The 25,565-nt window shown below is 39.2% G+C and overlaps 1 protein-coding gene across 8 annotated transcripts in view; it reads right to left on the reverse strand.

Annotated features, from left to right (window-relative positions):
* Positions 1 to 25,565, reverse strand: part of KIF6 (kinesin family member 6) — a 384,926-nt gene that overhangs the window by 236,997 nt on the left and 122,364 nt on the right. For all 8 annotated transcript variants that reach the window (XR_006217625.1, XR_006217624.1, XM_042986270.1 and 5 more), the window contains 4 exons: positions 23,196 to 23,402; positions 15,151 to 15,294; positions 14,118 to 14,204; positions 7,978 to 8,081 (listed from right to left, as the gene is read on the reverse strand). Coding sequence is in view for 6 of the 8 variants with exons in the window: in XM_042986270.1 (XP_042842204.1) it covers positions 7,978 to 8,081; positions 14,118 to 14,204; positions 15,151 to 15,294; positions 23,196 to 23,402 (542 nt within the window). In the remaining 2 variants the exon portion in view is untranslated. The remainder of the gene's footprint in view (positions 1 to 7,977; positions 8,082 to 14,117; positions 14,205 to 15,150; positions 15,295 to 23,195; positions 23,403 to 25,565) is intronic.

Here is a 25,565-nt window from a genome sequence, read left to right on the forward strand (position 1 = left end):
TTGTCAGATTTATCTATGTTAGTAAATACATTGTTATAAATTGTTCATAATATTTCCTTGTTATCCTTTAATGTCTTTTAATCTTTCTACACTGCTTACTATTAACCCTGTGTGTCATACAGGAAGGGATTTTTTTTTTCCTCACTGGAAAATAACCAATGAATGGAATATTTAATTATATATAAACAGACATAAAGGAAGGAATGAGGATGATGTGGCCAAGTAAACAGGTAAATTCAGTTGGCAAGCTGCCTACGGTAACTTTGATTGTAGGGAGGTGTGGTCTTGGTGATCCCAATTATCACCTATTTCAAATCAGATCAGAGAATTTCTGAGCTGGCTTACAGACTTGACTTCAGTATTAGGTCAACTCAATGCCAATCGCTCCAAAATTTAAATCTTCAGCCTCAATCTTCTTTAAAGTTCCAGAATCCAACCTGTACATTGTGTATTCCTTCATCATGTCAAGAACTGAACATTTCCTACCCTCCACCAGCTTCTTTTCCTAACCTCTGATAATCCATCTTAAGTCTTTGCACTTTTACCATCCTCCCTTCTTTATCTTTAATATTAGTAGCCATCACTTCTACTGATTCTTCCTCAACTAAGTGTCTCACATCTGTCTCTTCTTCTGCTTTCACTGTCATTCCTGGAGACTTCTTTCTCATCATCACTCCAAACTGGATGGTAATATCATCCTGATCTCTCGCTCCTGCTCATTCTATTCATTGCTATCAGGGTAGTAACCATAAAAAAGTCTTTATCATATAAATTCTTCCACGGTCATCCTAATCAAACTGCAACTCCTGTTTTATTTTTTCTCTTTGTACTTTCTGCTCTCTGAAATGCTCTGTATTTTAGTTATTTGTCTTGTGTATTATCTCTCTCCCCACTAGAATGTAAGCTCCATAAGGGCAAGGACTTTGTTTTGTTCATTTCTGTATCTCTAGCCCTTAGAACAGGGCCTAGCACAAAGACGAGCACAATAAACATTATAAATGAATGAACTGCAATACTCTCAAAGCACAATGTTTCCTAGTCACCACTAAATAAAACAAAAGAGTAGCTCCTCTACATATGGTATTCATAACCCACCATGAGGTCACTGTTTATCTGTCTAATCCTATTCTTCAATTCTTCCAAGACGACGCCAGGCTCCTGCCAGGCCAGTTTTAACCTAGATCCTCGCTAGTTAGTGCCTCTTACGTGCAAGCCTCCACACTGGTCTCTTGCCCCTCCCCCCGCCCCCCAGCACATATGCAGTGTGTTCTTTCCTTCTCGGCACCTTCGTTTATGTGGCCTCTCATCTTTATCTTAGAGTGGTACCTTTTTTTTTTTTAATGTTTATTTATAGTTTTGAGAGGGGGTAGGGGGAGAGAGAGAGGGAGGCAGAGGATCTGAAGCAGGTTCTGTGCTGACAGCAGAGAGACTGATGAGGGGCTTGAACTCACGAACCATGAGATCATGACCTGAGCGGAAGTTGGAGGCCTAACCAACTGATCCACCCAGGCGCCCCTAGACGCCTTCCTCTTAACATCTTTTATGGCTTATTTAGCTTACTGGATGGTGATATCTGCAGTGACTTCTATTTCTGAATTCCTCCATGATTCAGATTTTCATTATCATAGATAATGAGTAAAAACCACATTAAACCATGTGTAATAAGCTGATATTAGATTTAAAAACAGGGAGCTGAAAGAGTGCCCAGATAGCTTTAGTACAATTCTCTCACTTTATACATGACGAAACCCAAGTCTAGAGAGCCATTAAAAACTGAATATGAGTAGAATTAGAATCATAATTAAGGTTTTACAATTCTCAGTGTTCATTTTTTCCTTCCACTGATATGCTATCTTGTTCCTGGTTTTATATGCACACGTGTGTGTATAAATGTGTACACACTTTTTTGGTATACATTTTGTATACATTTTTGTATACATGTTATGTTCCCAATAAAACTGTCACTCCTTAGAATAATCTTCCATGTCCTATATTTCTGAATACCCAAAAGCACATATTAAAATGATTAGCATCTAGTAGGTGCTCAATACATTGGGATGAAGGATTAAGTAACTTGCAAAAAATAATTAAGAGAAATAAACCAGGGGAAGACAAATACTATATATATGAAGTCATTTGTGTGTGGAAAATAAAAAGTTGGACTCAGAGAAACAGAGCATAGACTGGGCATTTGCCAGGGGCTGGGGGGTGGGGGAAACGAGGAAGATGTTGGTCAAAGGGCACATACCTCCAATTATAAGATGAATAAGTTCTGAGGATCTAATCTATAGCATGGTGATTATAGTTAACAATACCATACTGTATACTTGGAAGTTTCTGAGAGTAGATCTTAAAGCTCTCAACACACACACACACACACACACACACACACACACAAGTATGTGAGGTAATAGATGTGTTAACTAACTTTATAGTGGTAATCGTTTCACAATATATACATATATTAACTCATCACATTGTACACCTTAAACTCACACAATGTTCTATGCCAATTATGTCTCAATAAGGCTGAGGGGAAAACAGAAAAAAGAAAGGGATCCAGATGTTTGGAAGTTTACTCTGGGCAAGCTTGAGCCCATGAGATCCAATTCAATTCCATCTCAGAAGTAAAGTGTTGCTATGCAGAAAATATTTTACTCATTTAGACTTGGGCCAGGATAGAATACTTCCATCTTAGCCAGAGATCTACGGGCTTTTTTTCTTTTCTTTTTTTCTTTTCTTTTCTTTTTAACCACAGAAAGAAAGAGGTATGTGTTTAGAGAATCAATCAGAATCAAATCTTCACCCAAGAAGTTCTGTATAAACATTAACTTGGCTATACAGCCTTCATCCAGCTGTCTCTTTTCAAATTTACACAGGCAAAAAAAAAGATGTAAACTAAAAATATCACAATAACTGGAGGCTGACATCTGCAACCCTCTTCAGTTGAAGCATCCAAGTCAGTGCAACAAATATTTACATTAAGAAATGACATGTTAGGAAATCGTTCAAAAAAAATTTGATAGGGCCAGATATTAACAGACATCACCAAACTGTCCACTGTACATAACAGTGAATACAGAATACATTATCTATTAAATATCTGCTTTCTGACATCCTTCACAAAATCCCTGATAGGAATATCCTTATGCCATTCCAGTCAGCATAAAGCCAGGAATCAGCAAGACAGAGAAATAGGCCAAAGCCACTGCATTTCTGCCATTCTGTCCTGCCAAGCTATGGGACTCTTCCTGTCTCCAACACCACTGTCTCCCCCCACCCCCCACCCCTTGACCATCCAGGGAGCCCTCGCACCATGAGAGACTGAATCTGACTCACAGTCCTGAATAAATGTCCAGGGGCCCCCGGAGACAAAGCACAGACTCATGACATTACACAGCAGTGCCAGAGTCGAGGCACATTTTAATTTCTCTCTTTTACTTTAAGAGGATAAAGAACGCTTAAATCTGATGAATTTTAAGTTGTGCCAATATTCACTCTAGCTAATTATGGCAAAACATAACCGTAACAACAAAATAACAAAAACCATAACAAAACCCCACATTATCTGAATAATCCTCACTGTCAGTATGAACAAGCACCCAAGGTACTGGATTTTGGGAAACCCTGTGCTTTGTTTTGGCAGGGTGGGTGTGACATTTTGCATTCGTTCTCCCTCTGTGCTGATCAGAAATCATGAATAAGATGTAGTGCCATATAGTATACTTAACTTGGCAGCAGAGAAGTAATTCACTGGGAGCTGCTGAAGTTTACTTACCGGCACAGGAACTAATTTTACATGATTCCTGAGCTCATAATTAATCATTACTATCTCTGCAATCTCATGTTTTATTTTTATCTTCTCATAACACTTACATATTGCATTGTGATTACTTGTGCTTATGTCTGTCACTGCCACTACATTGTGAACCCCTGGAAAGGTGAATGTAGGTTTCGTTCATCTTTTGTTCTTCTCTGAAGGCCTAGGGCAGAGTTTTGTAAATACTAGATGAAGACTACATGTTGAATGAATGAATGAATGAATGAATGAACCAAGTGCCCAGAAAAACTAATGGCAACCCTACATACTGTCTTATATAGAATCTGTTCCAACTAGCATGTATACACTTGTTATCTGTGGCTCAAAGGACACCAACTACGCTCTAAGAGTCCATCGGTATCTTAAATTGGTTGTCACAAATTTATTTCTCTCCAGTAGACCCCCCGAAACTCCTACGAATGACAAATTGGACTTCTGTCAATAACTTTTAATCAGAAACATCTGTGTATGTGGGAAGTGGCAAGTTGGTAAAAGATATAATGTAAATTTAATACAGTAATAGGTGTCATAAAGAAATAATATCTGTTCGTTATTATTTTTCACACTTTACAGCATGTTTCTTTTCGTGAAATATAGCCTTGCCGTAGTCTCTTCTAGAGAAGAACTAGGGTGGTTAACTGTCTGTCTCAAAGTTTCTGTGTCTGAAAAATGCCTTTGTTTCACGTGTTCATTTGCATGCTAATTTGGCCAGATACAGAAATCTCCATTCAAAGTCCTGTTTTCTATTTTGTTTTCTTCTGTTTTGTTTTTCAGTACTATAGGTTCCTGTTTCCAGAGAGGTTGAAAAGTCTGCTCTAAATCAGATTCTTGATTGTTAATAATATTTTTCTTCTCTGATAATTTTTGGGATTCTTTTATATTTTGAGGTTCTAAAATTTTTTACATTCTTATACAGCTTAGCACATGGTAACCCTCTCATTCTGAAGTCTGTCTTTTTTTTTTTTTTTAGTTCTAAGAAATCCTTAGATATTTCTTTAACCATTGGCTCCTCTGCCTTATCTCTATTTCTCCTTTATAAACTTCTATTTGTTAGATATTAGTAAATCTAGAGCTAATCTCTATGATTCCTTTCTTTTAAATGTCTCTCCCTTTCTCCTTTCATCTTTTATTCTGGAAGAATTCCTTAGCCTTGATCTTCCTAGCTTACTAATTTGCCCCTCTGTTTTTTCATTCTGCCACTGAGCCATCCATTAAGCTCTTAATGGCAACAATTACATTTCTTCATTTTTCAGATCTCCTTCAGTCTGTTTTATAAAAATAAAGGTCCTGTTGTTTCGTGGATATAATGCTGTCTTGTACATCTCTAAAGATATTAAATCACTCTTCTTATAACATTTAGTTCTGAAGCCTCCAAGCTGTAAAGGCTCCTTGTCCTGGTCTTTCTTTAAGTCGGCAGTCCTCATGTTTCTGGTTGTTCCCAACTGTGAACTCATCTTTCCTAGACTCTCAGCCCTGGGCAGGTGGTCCTGGAAGAGGGCCGAGCGGCTGTGGGGGCTCATGCTCCATGCTCCTTACTGTTCTCAGTGGGAACAGGGCTTGGGCAGAGCCGAGGACAGCGGCTGGCCTTCAGGGCTTCTCTGGTCCCCAGTTTGTCCTGGATATCATCAGCTACCTGGGGCCTTTCCCTATTTCTCCATCCTAAACACTGGGTGGAGCGGAGAAGAAGGAGCGCGCAGGGGTTCACAAGACAGACTGCACTCACTACCACGGCTCTGCCAAATCCTCGCAGGCTGCTCCCAGCCCTCTCCCGCTCCAGGGAGCCACCATGTCGAGCCTTGTAGCTTTTACGGTGCAGCGCCCAGTCTTGGTCTACCCTTTCCTCTTACCCATCTAAACCCCACCTTTCAATCTACCTGGAACTCCTTGAAGCCTCTAGTCCCCTGAGATGTTTCCATCTTATTCTTGGGTGTGGCTACAGGTTCAGATGTTTCAGTTCTACAATTCCTCAGACTTGGTGCAGTGGAGGGAGCAGACATCTTAAAACCACCACATGCAAAATCTTATCCTTAAACTGAGCCTCCTGAACAACATTTGGGATGTGCCGGACTTAGCAAAAACTCTGGTACTTATTTCACGTACTGGCCATTTGCCTTCTTGCTCTTGGATCCAATTTCTACTTTTCCCCTCTTTTACCCTGCATCACAGGAAACTACATTCTCCGACTCTCCCAACAGGGAGAGCATGGTTTCTGGGCAAATTCTGGGCATGTTTCTGGTTTCCGGGCAAGTTCAGCCAGTGGGACGTGCAGGTAGAAGACTGGAAGTGGTGTGAGAGAGAAGCCAGGACTCCCTGCCAGGATGCTGTCTCTGATAGCACCTGTGGCTCTTTGTTTGGTGGCCCAGTTTACATGGGGCAGCATCACTGTGGGTTAGCTCTGGCTGGTCTGCTCCAGTCTCAGACTTTGGTAACATAAGCTTCTACCATCATCCCTTCAATCCCAGGGTGTCAGGGCTCCTGCTGCTCCTGATGTCTGGGGTGCTGCGTATTTCCTGCAATGCCACCTCCCGTGCAACAAATTTCCCATGGTAAATTCCTTCTGTTGAGAGGTCTAGAATGTTTTTCTTTTCTTGGCTGAACCCTGACTTGAAGATCAAAATTCTGCAGAGGCATCTTCAAAGATAATAATTGGTAATTCCTCTCTTTGAGGGGAAGGGAGCATCATAGTGAGGGAATTCTCAGCTTGGTTTTCTCAGCATCTAAGATATCATTAGATATCACTGTGGCATTAATTGCATATATGCCACAGAGCAAATTTATAAGGAAAGCCTTAGGAGCCTCTCCTATTATTAAACAGAGTGTTCTAGATGCTATCCTAGAAGAGTGAAGCTTTGATTATAGCAGAAAGCTTCTTTGGGACACTTGGGTGGCCCAGTCAGTTAAGTGTACAACTCTTAATCTCAGCTCAGGTCATGATCTCACGGTTCCTGAGTGTGAGCCCCACACTGAATTCTGCGCTAATGGCGAGGAGCCTGCTTGGGATCCTGTGTCCCTCTGTCTCTGCTGCTCCCTACTCGTGCACGCTCTCCCTCTCTCTCAAAAATAAATAAATAAGCTCTAAAAAAAAAAAAACTTGCTTAAGGCTTCTCAATGTTTAGACCTACCTTTCGGCACAGCCAGGAAGTAGTTTAAAGAAAATATTTTTTTTTTTTTTAATTTTTTTTTTTCAACGTTTTTTATTTATTTTTGGGACAGAGAGAGACAGAGCATGAACGGGGGAGGGGCAGAGAGAGAGGGAGACACAGAATCGGAAACAGGCTCCAGGCTCCGAGCCATCAGCCCAGAGCCCGACGCGGGGCTCGAACTCACAGACCGCGAGATCGTGACCTGGCTGAAGTCGGACGCTTAACCGACTGCGCCACCCAGGCGCCCCTAAAGAAAATATTTTCATCAACTCTATTACTTACCATTTTCTCTGTTGAGAGAGGGTTAGATGAAATGATTGTAAGCCCTTAGAAAAATCTTGTGTATCTCTATTTCTCCTTTGGAAATAGAGAATATCACTGCCTTCTAAGTCCAGCCCACTATTATCACTCCACAGATGCTTTATAAGTTGCACAGAAACAACAAGAAAGTCCACCACTGTGGCTCACGATCAGAGAGAGAATGAGAGCCACACTGTGCCACTGACAGATGCCATGCTGTATAAAGCCCTGAATACCTGCTTTCATTCCCATTTCTAGTATTTGAACTATAATATATGGGCCATCTATTTATTAAAGGAGAGAGCCTACCTTGGCATGGGATAAATTGGTGCTTGCAACAAGATGCTTTTTAATACAAAGGACATTTCTTGAATTCCTTTCAGATCTGAGATCCACAGCATATGAGGGGTTGGTGTATATGTTTTTAATTGCACGACTATTACACAAGCCCTTCTCTTCAGCTGGCATGAGAAGGATATTCCCATCCTTTCTATGCTCTGTTCTTTACTTCCTCAAAGCTGAGGCGGCAAAAACACTGCCAGCCTTATCCAACTTTTCATGGAAAGCCGCCACTCTTAACTGGCGCCTAAATGCAATTTCAGACTGTCCCAGGAGACCTTCGTGCTTTGAGGTGAATTCATAACATTAGGGCCAACAAAGAAGTTAACACAAACTTTCACTGTTAAAGAAAAAGAAAAAGGTCTGCAGGCTTACTCAAGGAGCTCTGCATCTGTGAGCGCCTCTGTCCTCTGCTCCCCAGTGACAATGGCCAGTTCATCCTTCAGCTCCTGAATTTCTTTTTGTAGGCGTATAATCATCTACAAACGGCAAGGCGGGAGAATCAACGTCACCTCCTCATTAAAGGGAACTTGGTGACAGAGAACATACATCTTTGCAAATTACGAATTATTTTAAGGACACAAAAACATACGGAGAATGATCGGAAAGCCACCCCTGGCCCTACCACCCAGCTTTGTTAAATCTCAACATTTTGTCAAAATAGTTCTAGAATTTATTTTAACAAATAAAACATTACTTATGTAACCGGAGCTCCTAATTCCTATTCCTTTTCTGTCCTTTCCGGGGTGATCACTGTACTATATATACTGGAGAGCATCTCCCTGCATGTTTTCATATGTTTCCTCCATCTATACCTATGGATGGCACTGTAAGTCATATATGGTATCGTTTTCCATGCTTTAAACCTTATGTAAATGTTACCATACTGCATGGAATGATAACTTCTTTTTTTGAGATTATTTATACTGCTACATGTAGCTCTAGTTCATTAATTTTCATGGGCATATACTGCTTCAGTAAAGGACTATGTCACAATTTATCTCTGTCTCCTGCTGATGGACATTTAGGATTTTTACTTTTGCTTTTATAAACAATGTGGCTATCAACACTATGAACACCTCCTTGGGCACATATGTGAGTGTCTCTGATGTGTGTACTTAGAAACAAAACTGCATGGTTGGAGAGTCTGTGCATCTCCCTCCTCTTCAGTATGCCTTGCTAAGTTGGTCTTCAGAGTAGTTGTATAAACTTAGATTCTTCATCCATGATATACAGTTCCTGTTTGCCCACATTTACTTCAATGCTTATGGAGTACTGACAGACGCTTTAATTTTGCCGGTCTGGAAGATGTAAAATGGCACCTTGTTTAGTTCAAATATGCATTTTCTGATTACTAGGGAGGTTGGTCATCTCTGCATATGTATATCGGCTGTTTGGTTTCCTCTTCTGTAAATCACTTATTTATATTCTTGTTTGTTTCCACTGAGTTGTGTTTTTTTTTTTTTTCCTTATGGAAAAAGGAAAGCCTTATGGAAAGCCTTATGCAGGCTGCTTTATATATGAATCCATTATTAGTTTTATGTAATGTATATGATTTCTCCCAATCTAGGCCATTTTGTGGTGTTCTTTGTGTTAAGTGAAAGTTTTAAATTTCAGTATGATTTCATTATCGACTTATTCCATTATTAGTTGTAGTTTTGTGTCTTCGTAAACAAAATCCATTTTCTACCTTAAACCATAGGAATATTTTCCTATATATTCTTATAAAAGTTTTAAAGCTTTGCTTTTCACATGTGGGCTTTTATTTTGGATAAAGTATGAGATATGGATCTAATTTTATTTTTTATACAGCAGCTAACCATGCAAGATTTGCTATTATAATTTTGTTACATAACATATTTCTACATATAAATGTGTCCTTTTCTGGGCCATTGGTTAAAAACATTTATGTACTTGACTATATGTGCGGCAATACTACGCTATTTTAATGATTATATCTTAGGAAACTTTGGCAGCTAGATAGAACAAGCCACTTTCATTTTATTCCTTTCCAAAACAGACATGGCTATTCTTGGTCATTTGTTCTTTCGTATAAGTTTGAGATGCAGCTTATAAAATTTCCCCAAAGGTCCTCCTCAATTTTTAGCCAGAAATAAATTCGATTAAAGGAGTAATTTGGTAAGACTTATCAAATTAGTCATGTTGAATCCTCTCATCCATGAATATAGTATGGCGTTCCACCGGTTCCTTTAAATAAAGATGTATCATGTTTTCTATAAATATGTTTAATTAGAGTTTTTTTCCTAGAATTTTCAAGTTTTTGTTGCTGCTGTAAATCAAATTTTTCTAATATTACATATTCTAGTTGTTGGCTTTGATTTATAGGAAGACAATTTCTATGTATGAATTATGTGCCACATAATTTTCTGAACATTGTTTTGTTTCTATTAATCATTACATATTCTTAGATGTTCTATATAAGCAACTAAATTATCTGTAAGCAATGACAGATGTTTTTCTTTTCAAATCCTCATACACTATTATTATTATTTTTTTAATGTCTCTGTCCTAGCTAGGACTTCCAAGTATAATGCTTCCGATATGCTGATCTTATTCCTTCTAACATTTCACCTTTAAAATGTTTGCTCTAGCTTTCGGTTGATACCCTTAATCACTTGAAGGATGTTCACTGATATTCACAGTTTGACGAGTCTTTTCAAACTATGGATGAATGTTTAATGTTATCAAATACTTTTTCTGCATCTAGTAATGTGATAATATAATTTTTCTCTTTTAAACTGTGAATATGATAAGTCACCTTAATTCATGTGACTTTTTTTTCCGCATGAACTACTTCCAATGTACAAAAAGACATAAAGTATACCTTATAAATCCACTAGTTAGCGTAAGTAAATACCTATATACCTACTACTTAGCTTAAGAAATAAAACATTACTCTTTTGAAGCCCAAGTCTCTGTATAGCCTTCCCTAAATGAATTCCCTGTTACCATTACCTGAAATTTGGTGTTTATTTTTCCCATGGCTCTTATTCTTTTACTATACATTAACATGTTTTCTAATGATAGATTACCTTTAAATTCTCAAAATAAACCCAACTAGCTCATGATACCATATATCATATTAATAATATATGGTCGTAATGCAAATTCCCTAAAACAAAAATTAGCAGGCTGAATTCAATTTATACTCTTCCTTCAATATTCGACCAACTTAAAAAAACATCGAGTCTGGTCCATCCTTCTTTCCTTCCTGTCTTTTTTTTCTCCCTTCCTCCATCACTTCTCTCCTTCTTCTTTCTCTTTTTCTGTTTTTCTTTCTCTCCTTTTGGTAGCTTTGTTATTATTGAATCTAGTCATTAGTCATACATCTATTCATGCTTTTTTAATGCTTCTTGCATTAGTTTCAGTGTGATATTTTTGTAGGACATTGTCTATTTTGTTTGTTTCCAAATTTACAGCCATAAAGTCACTCAAAATACTTTTATTATTATTTTAAGATATCTACTGTGCCTATAGGTAAGTCCTCTTTTCATTGCAAATATTGTATCGATTTCTGCCTTCTTTATTCCTGTCTTCATTAATCTTTCCTGAGATTTGTTCATTTTATTATTAGATTAAAAATCAACTTCTGGGGTTTGTTGCTCTTCTCCACTGTATCTCCGCTTTGGGTTTTGTTTTCACTCATTTCCACACTTTTATTTCTGTCTTTCTACTGTTTTGGATTTATTTTTCTCACTCATTTATCTGACTTCTTGGCTTGGGGTCTACCAGACCAAGGGAGTTTGTAAATTTGAACTTCAAACCCATGTGTAGCAGAGCATTAGGATTTCAAATTTTCAGAGAAACCGTATTTTGCTCCACCTAAAGTTCAGGCTAAGGCAGACAAGCTTCACTAGCATCTCCCTATGTCAGTGGACAGATTTTTTTACCCCTTTCTGGTTCACCTTTTCACTTGTTTTATGTTGGGAAGCAGACAGGGTGTCACGGGTTCATCATCTGTCTTCCAAGGTTCCGGGGCTTCAACTCTGATGCTTTTCTTACAATCCCCTTCACCTCTTCTACTCCAGGACAACTGCAGCCTCAACTTTGTTTCTGGGCCCTGGAGAATCCCCTTATTTACTTCATTCAACTTCAGACATATATGTCAAACGTGCCTGTCGAATTTTATATCAGTGGGTTTCAGATTATCTCTGCCACATCAACTAGACCTGATGTTCCAAAGAACATGGTGACTGAGTATTTTGAACACATCAGTGCTCCTGGAATTTCATTTAAATGCACAGGATTGAGTGGGTTTTGGTTGTTTGCTCCTTTTCAAAAACATGCTTGGAATCATCAAGCTCTGCAGAGTGAAAATCCTTAGACAGGAACTATGTGAGTCATTCATTTGTATTCGAACCTCCCCTCCCCCCACCTCCTGCTCCACTAAATTAATATTGATGCCATATTTTCTACATCTGCTAAGGCTTTCAAAGTCAAATCTAACAACCAAATTATCTTCTGTTACTGAACAGAAATCTCAAAACTAAGCCAACTTTTCATGATTTTGAGATTAGTACAGTCACATCTCGCATCAAATTAGTGTAGAAACTTTGGAATGAGAGCCTTCCTTAGAAGATTTGGGGCCATGCCCAGTCACCACAGACTCTGGCCTGCTTACAATTCTTTTATCATATTGTCTCCCTGAGGTATTAATACTTGTAAAGAAAGCAAGTCAAATCCTTGATGATCCTGCTCTCAGAGGGCTGGCTTCCTGTGTGCCATTGGATTTTGACAGTAAGATATTGGAAATCCCATCCAAGTTGTGTTTTAGGTGGTTTTGAGGACAAATTTGTAATTGTCACTTGTGCTTCAGAAAAGCTCTGTATATAAAGTAATGAACAGTAATGTCAGTTCTAGAAGCCATTAAAGAGGCCAGGAGATAATACTTGTCAATTACCAGATGAATTCTGCATCAGGAAGACCTCAACATTTGTTCAATTATCAGCTATCAGCTTTGATTCGGGTTTCTCTTTTCGTTAAGCTTCTCACAAGCCCTACATCAAACACATGATAATGTTCATCTTTTTTTTCACATTCTTCAAGTTCCTTCAAAGAAAAGTCTCTCTTTGTTTTTTAAAAACTTAAAGAAAAAGACCCTCTAGTGTCAAATGTGTTTATTTTCCTTCAATTATGCACTAATTTTTGTCTTTGGGCTAATAGCTCATTCCTGTCTTTCTCACGCTGCTCAGTGATGCTACTGGGCTGCTTGCTGGAGAAGGAGGGATGGTAGAAGAATTCATCTTACAAGTTCCATTTCACTTGACTCATCATGCCTTTGAATTCTGACTCCTTCTTTCAGCGGGGGGAGGGGGGGGTCTTGTGTTATGCTGTTGTTTCACCAGGGCCTGTGCTAGAAAGAGACCCTACCTCACCCATTTGGTTTCTCCAGAGGAGATTTCCATAAGGGCAGCTTAAGTTCCTGAGGGGAGGAGAGTAAAACAAATAACCTCATTATTTCTGTTACCTCTTTACCTCTACACTTTAATGCAATGACTTCAGGGGAGACAGGGCGCACAATCCAAAGGAAATAATTAATATGGGTAACAGTGAATTTGAGAAGGGCTTTTTTTTTTTTTAGAATTTGAGAAATTTGTAAATGAGGTGCTGTTGGTAAGATTTCACCATCTTTTTATAATGCATCCTGCTAAGCTTATGCCAGCTTCTGTTCTAGAGAAAATTTTAAGAGCTGAGTGATTTGAAAAGTAATATAATCTTAATTTGGGAATGTACAAAACTGAAATATTCTATTTCAACATCTTCAATGTTGGCATAAGTTGATTCCATGTTGTATTTCGTTCAGAGAAGACTAACAAAATAAAGAGAAAACATCTGCATTTAAAATGAGGATCTGAGTCATGTAACTTGCAAATATTTTTGCTTTAAAAAAGCACTTTGATAAAGCAGGACTCATTGCTATAAAACTAGAAGCTTGGCTATTTTTCCACAGACCAAACCCATGATGAATTTTTTTTTAATCTCTAAATAACAGGACAGTTATGCAAAATATGGTTCTACTTAATAACCATTAGAACTTCTTCTCTGTTAGCTTTTATAAAAGATGGCCTATTATTATTATCTCTAGAAAGTTAAACTGATGTTTTCTGAAAGGCCACCAGCTGCATGTAAATATAAGCGGATGTGACTGCATCATACACATCCTCGGGACTCACTGCACATCTTGGGAGCAGACTGATGGGACTGCAGGTGGCAGGCCCTTGAGTCAGACCATCTGCACCTGAATCCTGGCTCTGCTGCTTATGGCACTGTGACTCTACACAAGTTATTTACCATTTCTGTGCCTCAGTTTTGTCATCCGTCAAGTGGGGATGGAGTTAACATCTACTTGTAAGGTTGTCATCAGAATTAAATAAATTAATACAGTTCCAACACTTAGAACACTGCCTGGAACAGAGGACGTGCTCCTCTAGTTTTGCTCATCTATGATATACTTTTTTCTTTTTTTTTAACATAGTAAGTTAAAAGTGGCTTACCAATCTGGGATCGATTTCTTCATTGAGAACAGCTTCATTCTTTATGAGAGCCACTCGTTGTGCAAATCTGCAGGTAGATATAGACTCCTAAGGAAGCAACATAACTCCTTAAAATGTTATGACTTTGAGAGATAAAACTTAAGTTTTGTTCACAGAAGAAAGACGCACACCTAAAGAGTGATGTGTATAAAACACAATGAGGAATCAGTCTTCCAAATTAGGAAGCTTTGCTTTAGAACATTATTTTAATAAAAACTTTAATAAAAATTTTATTTTGGCTTAATAATATGATCAATGCCCAAACTGTGGGAGATCATGAGGTCCTGAGTGGCGACTGGTATGTTTTTTTCAACTATTGATCTATTCAACCAGAAAACTACATATACAAATCATAATCATAGCAGGTACTATTATAATTCACAAACATGAAAGACTATAAAATAAACATTTGTTAACAGACCAAAGAGAGAGGCTTTTCAAGGCATCTTAGAATGCACTTAGGGCTTGGCCTTGTTTTGAAAGACACCCTGCCACTTCCTGCTTTCCTCTTTGGGAGAAAAATCTAGACCCTGGGCATTCAACTGAAATGTGTAAAATGCCAAGCTGACTCTAAAGCAACCCAGGAAAGCCAGTCAGAAGCCAGCCCCTGACAAAACGGCCTGTGCAATGTGCTCAGCGACACGTCCAGGGACACCTCTTGGAGGTGCTTCCAAGGTATCTCAGTTTTCAGGAGCAAAACGGAACAGAAGCTAATGAGTCTCTTCTCTCGTGTCTTCCAGCCAACATTACTAACCCACCAGGGGGCTTCCCAAAACCCGTGTATGAGCCTTCTTCCCACCATCCTGTGCTGTGTGAAGTCCATTCTCAAAGGGGATGATTAAAATGCCGGCAAACAAACCAAAGCTGTGAACTCTGCAGGGTATTTGTGTCTGAAAGCAGCTGAAAAGATGGAAACCCACCCAGGACCTTCAACTCCATCTCATAAACTAGCAACAGAAACTCAGACTGAGATCCCCAGAAGGAACCAACATACGTCGATATTCCTTTTCTCTAAAGAGAGTGTTGCAATCATGGTCGTCATGCAGTTCCCTCCCAGACTGTCTCTTAGGACACTGGTCATCATGGAGTTCCTGTAGGGAATGTGGGAACGGTGTTTTTCTGAAAGAGCAATGATCACCTGTGGCACAGTAGAAAAATAATGGCATTAGATTAGCAGAAAATGCACATTTGACAGTCAACTAAGCCGCAACTACAGTGAAAATACAAACAGAAATCACAACAATGCAGGGTGACATCTAAAACTTGGGCTCAGAATAAATATCTTTACAATATTTGGTATAATAATGGTGGAAGCAGAGGGAAGTAAACTTAGCAAAAACATCCCACCGTGAATGCTGTAATTTTTGGACAGATGATATAACTTGGTACAGAACAGGGTATGTTATTATCCTGTTTTCAGCCATTGGAAAATTTATATAAAAACTCAAGAGTAGGGGCACCTGGGTGGCTCAGTTGGTTAAGCGTCTGACTCTTGATTCCAGCTCAGGTCAAGATCTCACGGTTCCATGAGATCAAGCCCAGTGTCAGACTCTGCACGCTGATAGTGCAAAGGTTGTTTGGGATTCTCTCTTTCCCTATCTCTCTGCCCCTCTCCTGCTCGTGCTCTCTCACTCTTTCTCAAAAACTAAATAAACATTTTTTTAAAAAAACCTCAAGAGTAGATCATGTCAGATTTTTAAAATCCTACCAAAATCGATTGATATGACCCATCTTCAAGGTAGAAGAGGCAGAAGAGTATATAAGAACTATAAGACGGCAGGGGTTAGTGGTAGAGACCTGAGAATTGGGTGCCACATTGTTCAGGTCTGACATCCTAGCCTTACTAGGACAGGTCACTCAACATCTCTGCCTCAATCTCTTCAACTATAAAACAAAGGATAGTATCTCCCTCATAGGAAGCTGGCATGATTTAGAGTTAAAATCTGTACAATTTAGAGTAAAAATGTACAAACTGCTTTAAGAAGTACCCCCCGCTCATAAGAAGTGCTCTATATGTGTTTGCTACCATTGTAAGTGATGGGGGAAGTTTATGTTGGTTCTGAGTCTCGTTCATCTTACTTTTCGCAAGTGTGTTAGGTACTTAATGAGAAGGAACTAGCTGGATGAAAGGCTGCTGTGGGGGTTCCCAAAGGAAGCCACCAGGGGTTCGGGGTTTTCCTGGAAAGACGAACCCAGTGCTAGATGCCCATCCCAAGCATCAGGAATAAGTCACGCACAGATGTGACTTGAAGGGCATCACCAGACTCTGACTCTCGAAAATACTTCTGCCAACACCTGTCACTGTTCTGATCCTCCCCACTCTCAGGTGTGTAATTCCCACCAACAGAACCTCTTCTACTCCCTTGGTTTACAAAACAAGATTGTTTTTGAGGGCTGTTTGGAGCAAAAACACAAACGACCACTGGATCTCGCTTTATTTTGCTGACCACACATTTTACTGCAAACCAGGTATCCTGTGATATTTCTCTCAATAATTACTTCTCCACCCTCAGAAATGAGGCCTTCACATCTTATCCTTTTGTTTCAAACCTCCACATGGCCTCCTCTCCCTGCCTTTAGTCTGAGCTGATGGCCACACACCTTCCATTAGAAGTGAGCAGCCTAGGGCGCCTGGGTAATGCACTTGGTTAAAGAGTCCAGCTCTTGGTTTCTGCTCAGGTCATGATCTCATGGTTTTATGGATTCAAGCCCTACATCAGGCTCTGCACTGGCAGCACAGAGTCTGCTTGGGATTCTCTCTCCCTCTCTCATTCTGCCCCTTCCCCATGCATGCTGTCTCTATTTCTCTCAAGATAAATAAATAAACTTGGGAAAAAAAAAAAAAAAAAGAAGGACCTAGTCTCTCTTACGACTCAACTTTCCACAAGAGACCTAGCTCCATCAAGAGGACACCCTAGTGTGGAACTGGGAGGTGAGTCATGAGAGGTGGTGGCCACAGGAGGAAGATCAGATTTGTAGGACAATGTGGTGGCAAAGGCATCTGGTTTCTTTGAGGCAGCTGCAGGAACTTTCTGGAATCCAGGACTTAATGCCCTGAGTGCCAACTGGGGTAATGGTAATGTTTTTGCAGAGCAGTTCAGTGGCGTGGCTGGATGTGTCTCCTGTTTGCTCTGCTCCTAGCTGGATAGTATCCAAGTCCAGCTCTCAACTTTTCTTGAGACTCTTTATGTTTAATAAACTCTACACTGCTTAAATTAGCTACAGTGGGTTTTCCAGTTCACAACTAAGAAATCTGACTAATACAACATGCACTTGACGCATTTACGTGAAATAAATGAACAAATAAATGAGTAGACTAATTAGCTTCACCTAGGAAGACAGTGCGAGGGTCAATAGTATGCAACGAGATTTGGCAGAACTGAGTTTGATATAATTGGAAAGGAAGTGGGGAACATGGCAGACCCAAATCTGAGTGGCAAGACGGTAGGTAGTAGGGGACACTGAGCAGAACTCCAAAGCCTCAGAGCCAAGAGGACAAATGAAATATCTATAACAAGCAAGGCAGGCCCAAATATCAAACACCAGACCAAACAGGGAGGGGTTGGTGGGACGGATGTGTGGAGAGGGTGGCATTATTAATTATGAATCATAATTAAGTATCTAACAGTATTGTAAGTACTTTGAAATTTTTTCATAAAACACTATTTTTTTCCTGTCACTATTTTTTTCCTGTTTCAGGAAATAACATCTCTTCTATTCAACAGCTTGATGAAACTTAGATGATATGAAAGAGAATACGCTTATTAAATTTCCTGTTGGTATTCAGGTAAATGGAGTTTTTAACTTGCTTTTGGTTGCAATGACAGAAAATGTACAAACTGGATTTAATCCTAAGGGAGATGTATTGGCCCATGTGCAATAGGAAAGTTTTAAGGAAAGGGCAGTGCTACCACCGAGGACTTAGTTTTCACCAGTATCTGCTCTACCTTCTATGTTATAGAAGTCTGCCTCTCTTCATGGCCACCAGATGGCTGACCAATGTTCTTATTTATAACTGATGTGATAAAGTTCTCTAATTATTAAACATACATTCTGAGCTTTCCTAGGGACAAACATGGGTCACGGGCCCATCCCTGAACCAATCACTCTAGCCAAGGTCCCACCTAGCCTACACTAGTCAAGGTCTACTCCTAGAGCTGGGATGGGCCCCTGGCTGCTACTCCTGCAATGAGTGTTATAGAGGCAATCCCAATGTCCTTTCCAGAAAGGGCTCTAAAATTGTTCAAGAGAATAATTAAAATTCAAAATGGGATTACGGATTGGAAAGCATGGTCTTTAAAAATGGGGGAAATGAAAGCAGTGCATAATAAAAGAAAGAACCCAGGACTCAGAGGCAGAAACCAGCTGCACACTTGTGTGATTTTAGGCGAATCTCTTACCTTTATTAGTCTCTATTTCCTCACTTGTAAAAGTGGGATTGGAATGCCTGCCTATCTCACAAAAATGTTTTAAAGATGCATAGAGATAGTTTCTGGAATAGTAAAACAAAAAGTACCCTGTGTTTGCAGGGGTGTCCAGGCTATGTTCCTTATGATCCCTTTGGACACTTGCTACAGCCATATAAATCCAGTTCTGGACCATTTCTCTCCAAGAGGGATCTTCTCAGCTCTAAAGGAGTTTGGGGATACCATAACAAGCCCAGACCCCTTGGAGCAGATACAGATCTTCAGAGTGACCCAGAAATGGCTGGTATTTGGGAGAGAGGCAAAGGTAGATTATTCTTTGTGGGGCAGCTTTGGGCTCTCTGAATTCAGCAGGAACCAAATGATCCGCATGGCACAGGGTAAGGAGGTGGTATACAACCTGGATTCTTTTTTTTTTTTTTTTTTTTAGTGTCTACTTCCATTGGGATTTCATGTACAAATACAACAATATGTTCCTGAAGGCATTCTTTAAGCAACAAAGAGTGGAAACTCACATTATATTTAACAGTATCTCCAACTATCTTGAAACTATGCCTAAAATCAATAACTCAGATTGCTATTTAATGAGTTAAAGAGATTTTCCTTTAAAGAGCTCAGAAGCACATGGAAAATTAGCCTCTGAAAACTGACAATGATTTGGAGCGGTTACAACTGGCACTGGCACCATTAGTTTTCCTCCTGAACACACACATTTAGTGGAAGCCAAATGGAAACGAAAACTCTGGGGAAGTCCCACTAATGGGGGGTAACTGGCTGAAGGTGACCCTGATTCTGATTTCTGTAGAGGCAGAGAGCAAACACTCTGTTCCCAGTGGTTTTTCACTTGATGTTTGGGCTGATAGAGACCGAGGGTCACACCAGGGGCACTTGGTGAGGCTTATGGTTAGAACAAATACGTATATCCCCTTCCTTCTCTTCCACAGACTTAATTTCTAGGGCCAAGATGTACCCTGTTATTGTGGCTTAAAATGTTTTCGAGGAGACTTTTTGGAAAGAGGACTGCATACACAAGGAAATTTCCAAAACCAACAATGTTCTGACAAACAGAAATTTATTTACTTATGAGCACAATAAGGTGCATTCAACTCAGAAAGGTTGTGCCCTGCGAGCAGGTGTAAGGTCCATAATTATGGCCAGAAGGGCAGTGACGGTTCTTCATGGAATTTCTATAAGTAGTGTGGGATAATAAATGTAAGAGAGGTTACCGAATTGTCCTAGGACATCTCCATATATATAGATATAGATATATATAAAATAAGATGGAGAAGATGTAATTAATTACAAACATTTACCTGAATTTCTAATAGAGCATTTATCTGACTATATGTAAGGATTTTTTTTTTTGAAAGAATGAGAGTGTGCACACGTGAGTGGGGGAGGGGCACAGGGAGAGAGAGAGAGAGAGAGAGACAGAGACAGAGAGACAGAGACAGAAAGAGAAAGAGAGAATCTCAAGCAGGTTCCACTGTGGAACCAGCGCAGAGCCCAACTGTGGGGCTTTATCCCACAACCCTGGGATCATGACCTAAGCCAAAATTAAGAGTCAGACACTCAACCGACTGAGCCATCCAGGCACCCTGTAAGGATCTGTTTATTTGCTTTGCTCCTTCACTAGATAACACGATAGCATAGACTATCTTCTCACCCATGCATTTATCCCCATTGCCTAACATAACTTGTAGCACTTCACGGACATTTAATCATAATTTGTTGAATGAATGAGTGAATGAATGAATGAAGTGAGTTAAACTAAATTGTGTTACATGTCCGGTCTCGTCAGCCCCATAATCAAGTCCAACATAAAGAAAACCTGTGTACAAAAGTCCTGTTATTTCATTAATGGTATCTGCCTGCCTCTTTTTATTATTCCTATTCCCCTGTACTCCTTGGATCTCTCTCACTTATCTCTTTCTGTGTGAAATTCCAAAATTTCTCTACTACCCACCTATTCTTCTCTAGCCGCAACTCCTAGATTTATTCAACTTCACACATCTATGTCCACATACTCCAGTTTCCTACATTTGTGTCCCTCTTCACTCTCGGGCTAACCTTCCCCTTTTTCTCTCTCCCTTGTCTTATGCTATAACCTCCACGAAGACACTTGTGGATCAGTGTAAGCAGTTAACAGCTGGAGTGACGCATTGGGTGAATATGAAACAGATTATTTACATTCTGAAAGCCAAAGGTCAACGACATGTGAATGTCACTGCAGCTCTGGGTCAATCGAGCCCCTGTACTGGAGCAAAGGGCTAACGGACTCCAAGTTCCCACTGCCTGACATACACTAACCCCAGCCCTGCCTGGTTCCCTCCTACTCATTCTTTGAATCTTTGCTTAATATCAGCACTGAAAGAACTTTCATTCCCTCCACCTTTCTCAGTTGAAGTCCGATCCCCCATTACAAGCTTTCCTCACCCCTTGGCCTTTTTCTGCACAACTCACCTGGACTAAAACCAAGTATTCAATGACTATTTATTCCACGCACATCTCCCTGCACCAGCCCATGAGACCTCTGGGGCAAGGACCGTTTCTACTTTGCTTGGCACTATGCTCCAGTGCCTGGCACAGTCCTCAGCATGCTCTTGCTCCTTGTAAATGTTTAAGTACATAAATTCGTTATACAGGAAACCAAATGCACAGAGCCACCAAGACCACTCACATGAGGCTGATGTTATAAGAATCCTGAAGAGAAGAGATGTGGGGAGAGAAATAGTTCTAATGACAAGTAGCAGCTTACAGAGGTTGTGCTAAAATGAAGAGAGGATTAGGGGCAGAATGTTTTCGTTGAGTGGTAACAATTGGTGGAAATTCTGATTCAACTAATGAATATAATTTTGTATGAACAGATGGGCATAATGAGAATTAAAGCCAACAGTGCTACCAACTGAAACAACTAGGTATATTTCTTTGAAATAAAGCACTTTAAATATAGTCCGTTATGTTTTTATATCAATGTTTTGTAAGTGTCCTATTAAGTAAATGCTCTGTTAAAGTAAAAGTAGTGTGTAATATTTGAGTAAGGAAGAGCTAGGGAAGCCTGAATCTTGTCAGAAACACTAAAATTGATCTGAACACTGGGCAGGTCATTAATCTCTGGGTGCTGCATTACGGGGGTTTATTTGGTTAGAGCCTAACTGCATGTACCTTGTTCAGATACAACTCCCTTAGGTTTCTCTCAATCTGCTTTTTCAGCCAACTTGACCATTAGAAAGCATTTACCATCAGGACAATATCAGTCTCAAAAAGGGGGGAGGGGGTGTTTCTGTTTGTTTTTTCAAATCTTTTAGCCTCCAACACTCATTAGCAAGTCCTTCTGCCTTGCCAATATAGTCTGCACTTCTCTACTCCAGGTTTTAATCATGCTCCTCTTTTTTTTTTTTTTTTCTGAGAATTTGGAAGTAGTTGCCATCTTTAACATTCAACTCACAGCACTTCACTCACAGAGCTGAAAGAAACTTGAGAAATCATCCAATTCAATATGCTCATTTTAAGGGGTGAGGATTTTTTTCTGGAAAATTTATTTGGCTAAATTCAGATGAGCTCTCTTATCACCTGGAGTCAAAATCAGAAATAAAAAACAGAGCACACACTGGGGTAGATCGTAGTAAACTTGGGGTAGGGGTCGGGAGGACAGGTAAAGCAAAGAGAACCATTGCAGGATCACAATCACGAACTCAAGTCACCAGAAGCCAAAAAAGGTATCAGTCATCTCTAAATTATGTTCCTATAACTAAGCCACAAGCCTGAAAAGATAGGCCACAGGAGGCCATTTATAACCTATTTTCACACCCATTACAAACTTTACAGCAAAAACAATAAGGTATAGTAAGAAAACACATGGGCCTTGTAGCCAGGCAATTCAAGATTCTACTCCTCATCTTACTGCTAGCTGGTAACCTTGGGAAGGCCTCAGGAAGATCTGAGTTTTAAAATCTACAAGATGGAAATAACTAATGCCTTACATTGTAGGGCTGTTGTAAGGTTTAAATGAAATGGTATATACAAAATGCTACCCCAATGTTCACAGCAGCATTATTCACAATAGCCAAAAGGTAGCAACAACTGAAGCATCCGTCGATGGATGAACAGATAAACAAGACATGGCATGTACATACAATGAAACATTTCTCAGCTTTGAACAGGAACAGAATTCAAATACATGCTACAGCATATGAGGGACTTTGAAGACATTATGCTAAGGGAAATAAACCCAGGCAGAAAAGGACAAATATTGTACATTCCACTTATATGAGTATCTAGAATAGGCAAGTTCATAGAGACAGGGAGTAGAACAGAGGTTACCAGATACTGGAAGCATAAGGAAATGGAGAATTACTACTTAATAAGTACAGAGTTTCTGTTTGGGGTCATGAAAAAAGTTCTGGAAATGGATGGCGGTGATGGATGCACAACACTGTGAATGTACATAACGACACAGAATTGAATACTTAAAATGATTAAAATTATGAAGTTTATGTTATGTATATTTTACCACAATAAAAGAGGAAAACAAAAAACAAAAATGTTAGCTGAGTGCCTAGTAAAGTGTGTCAGCAAATGGTAGATATAGTTAATCCCGTTGTGCCCATTTTACCTGTTCTAAGTAATGAAGGGACAAGTTGATGTACTTGGCCTCTGTTAGAAGTTGGCCTCCCACTCCAGTCTTTGCAACTCGCTCTGAACCAGCCAGGTCAACCAAGTGAAGTTTGGCATGGCGGACGGTCGCAGATCCTGGCTCCTTGCTTGATAAGTGAATAGAGAAAATGCAGTGGGAACGAGTTGAAGCTTGGTTCATTGGAGTCTACAAAAAAGGAATTGCAAAACAAAATCAATGTGAACAATGAGCATTTTCACAGAATCTCAAAAAATTTAAATTTATGTTTCCGATGGTATGACACTTCCAATGAAGCCAGTGCTGTCCAATGCAACAAAAACACTTGTAGCCGAGACCTCTTAAAGTCAGTTATACTTAATGTATTGTTTCCGGAAAGACTGACAACAGATGTGGATGGGTTGATTCAGAAAGTGAGGAAAGAGTTTGAATAAGGTAAAGCTTGGGTCTACTTACTAATATGATAACTTAATTTCATTACATGACCACAGTTCCCACCTTAATCTTGGCTAGCCATACTGCAGATGCTCAATGTGAACATCATGGGGAAAAAGGTGAGAATGGGTGCACTGGGAGAATTCATTACACACTTGTAATAAACACAACCAACAGACAAGGATGCCCAGTATCACTGCTACTACCCAACAGCGAACAGGGGGTCCCAGCCAATGCAGTAAACAAGAAAACGAAATACAAGTCATCGTGACAGGAAAAGAAGAGATGAAAACATCATTATCTGCAGAAAATATGGTAGTCTACAAAGAAAATGCAGGAACATCTATAAACTGTTAAAAACTAAGTTAAAAACTAAGAAGTTTAGCAGGGTTGCTGGATGAAAGATCAACATGCCAAATTAGAGAAGTTCTAATAACCAGCAATAATTAATCAGGAAGTCTAATATTACTTATAATGGTAACAAAGACAATGAAATAATGGGGGATTAATCTTATAAAAAAGTGTGATTTGTAGGGAAAATGATAAAATAATATTAAGAGATACAAAAAGAAAACCTAAATAAAAGGTGTCCTAGATATTAATGTACCATGTCATAGATGGGAAAACTAAAAATGAATCTGTATATTAATTTCTCTATATTAACGTACATAACCAATGCAATTGAAATAAAAATACCACATGTTATGTTTGTGGAACAGGGCAAATTAATTCTAAAAAACAGACGGAGCAAATATAAAAAAATAACAGAAACAATTCTGTGAAAGAAGCACAAGAGAGGGGAGCATGTCCTGCTATACATCAAGGTATATCATAATGCCATAGTAATTAAAACAGTGTGGTATTGCTGCAGGAACAGATAATGAGATCAGGGAAACATGCTGGGCTCATTTAGAAACTCTGGATAGGACAGAAGTGACCTCACACCATAATGGAGAAAGAACAGACTAATTAACAAATGGTGCTGGAATAACTGGCTATCCATCTTGAAAAAAATAAATTTAGGTTGCTTCTCACACTTGATACACAAATAAATTCCAAAATGTATTAAAGACTTAGGTGTAAAATAACACAATTTTAACATTCATATAAGAAAATATGGAAGCATATCAGGACCAATTCAAGGCAGTCATGGATCTTTTATGATAAGATATTAAACACAAAAATGAATTAATTGAAAGTATTTGACCAAATTATCCAAAATTAAAGAACTTCTGGGTGATAAAATCTACCACAGAGTTGGAAGGCTGGGAGTTGATGTTTGCAATCCATATAGCTAACAAAAGATTAATGCTTGAAATAAAGAACCTCCACACATCGATAAGAAAAAGGCAACTCCGAAAAAAAATGAGCAAAGGATATGAACAGGCAACCCATAGAGAGGAAACCTAAAAATGGTTAATTAGTATTGGAAAAAAAATGCTCCAACTCACAAATAGCCAGGACAAACAATTAGAGCCATCATGATAAAGTATTTCACTCACCTCTATCAGACTGGAAACTTTTAGAAAATGGAGTCTAACAAAACAAGATTTGTAAAGACACAAGGAAACAAGAACATTTATATACTGCTGGGAGGAATATAAAGTAAGAACCTCTTTATGAGAGCAATTTGACAATATGTGGTAAGGTTGCAGATGGATATAACCCACAACCCAGCAACAGACTCCGAGGTGTATTCCTGGAGAGAAGTCTGGAACAAGTCTCACTGGGAGAGAGTGAAAAGGGGTGATTGGTATGCACACATATGGGCATTCATGCTTGGGTATAGCAAGAAATTGGCACAAGATGTACAACCTAAATGAAAATCTGTGGTAGTAGAGATGAATGAACTTGGATAATTCAAACTACAGGGAAGTCAAAATGAAGCACCTTTTGGATAGATTGACAGATGGGTTT

This window comes from Panthera tigris, chromosome B2, assembly GCF_018350195.1.
Source record: "Panthera tigris isolate Pti1 chromosome B2, P.tigris_Pti1_mat1.1, whole genome shotgun sequence".
NCBI classification, from domain to species: domain Eukaryota; kingdom Metazoa; phylum Chordata; class Mammalia; order Carnivora; family Felidae; genus Panthera; species Panthera tigris.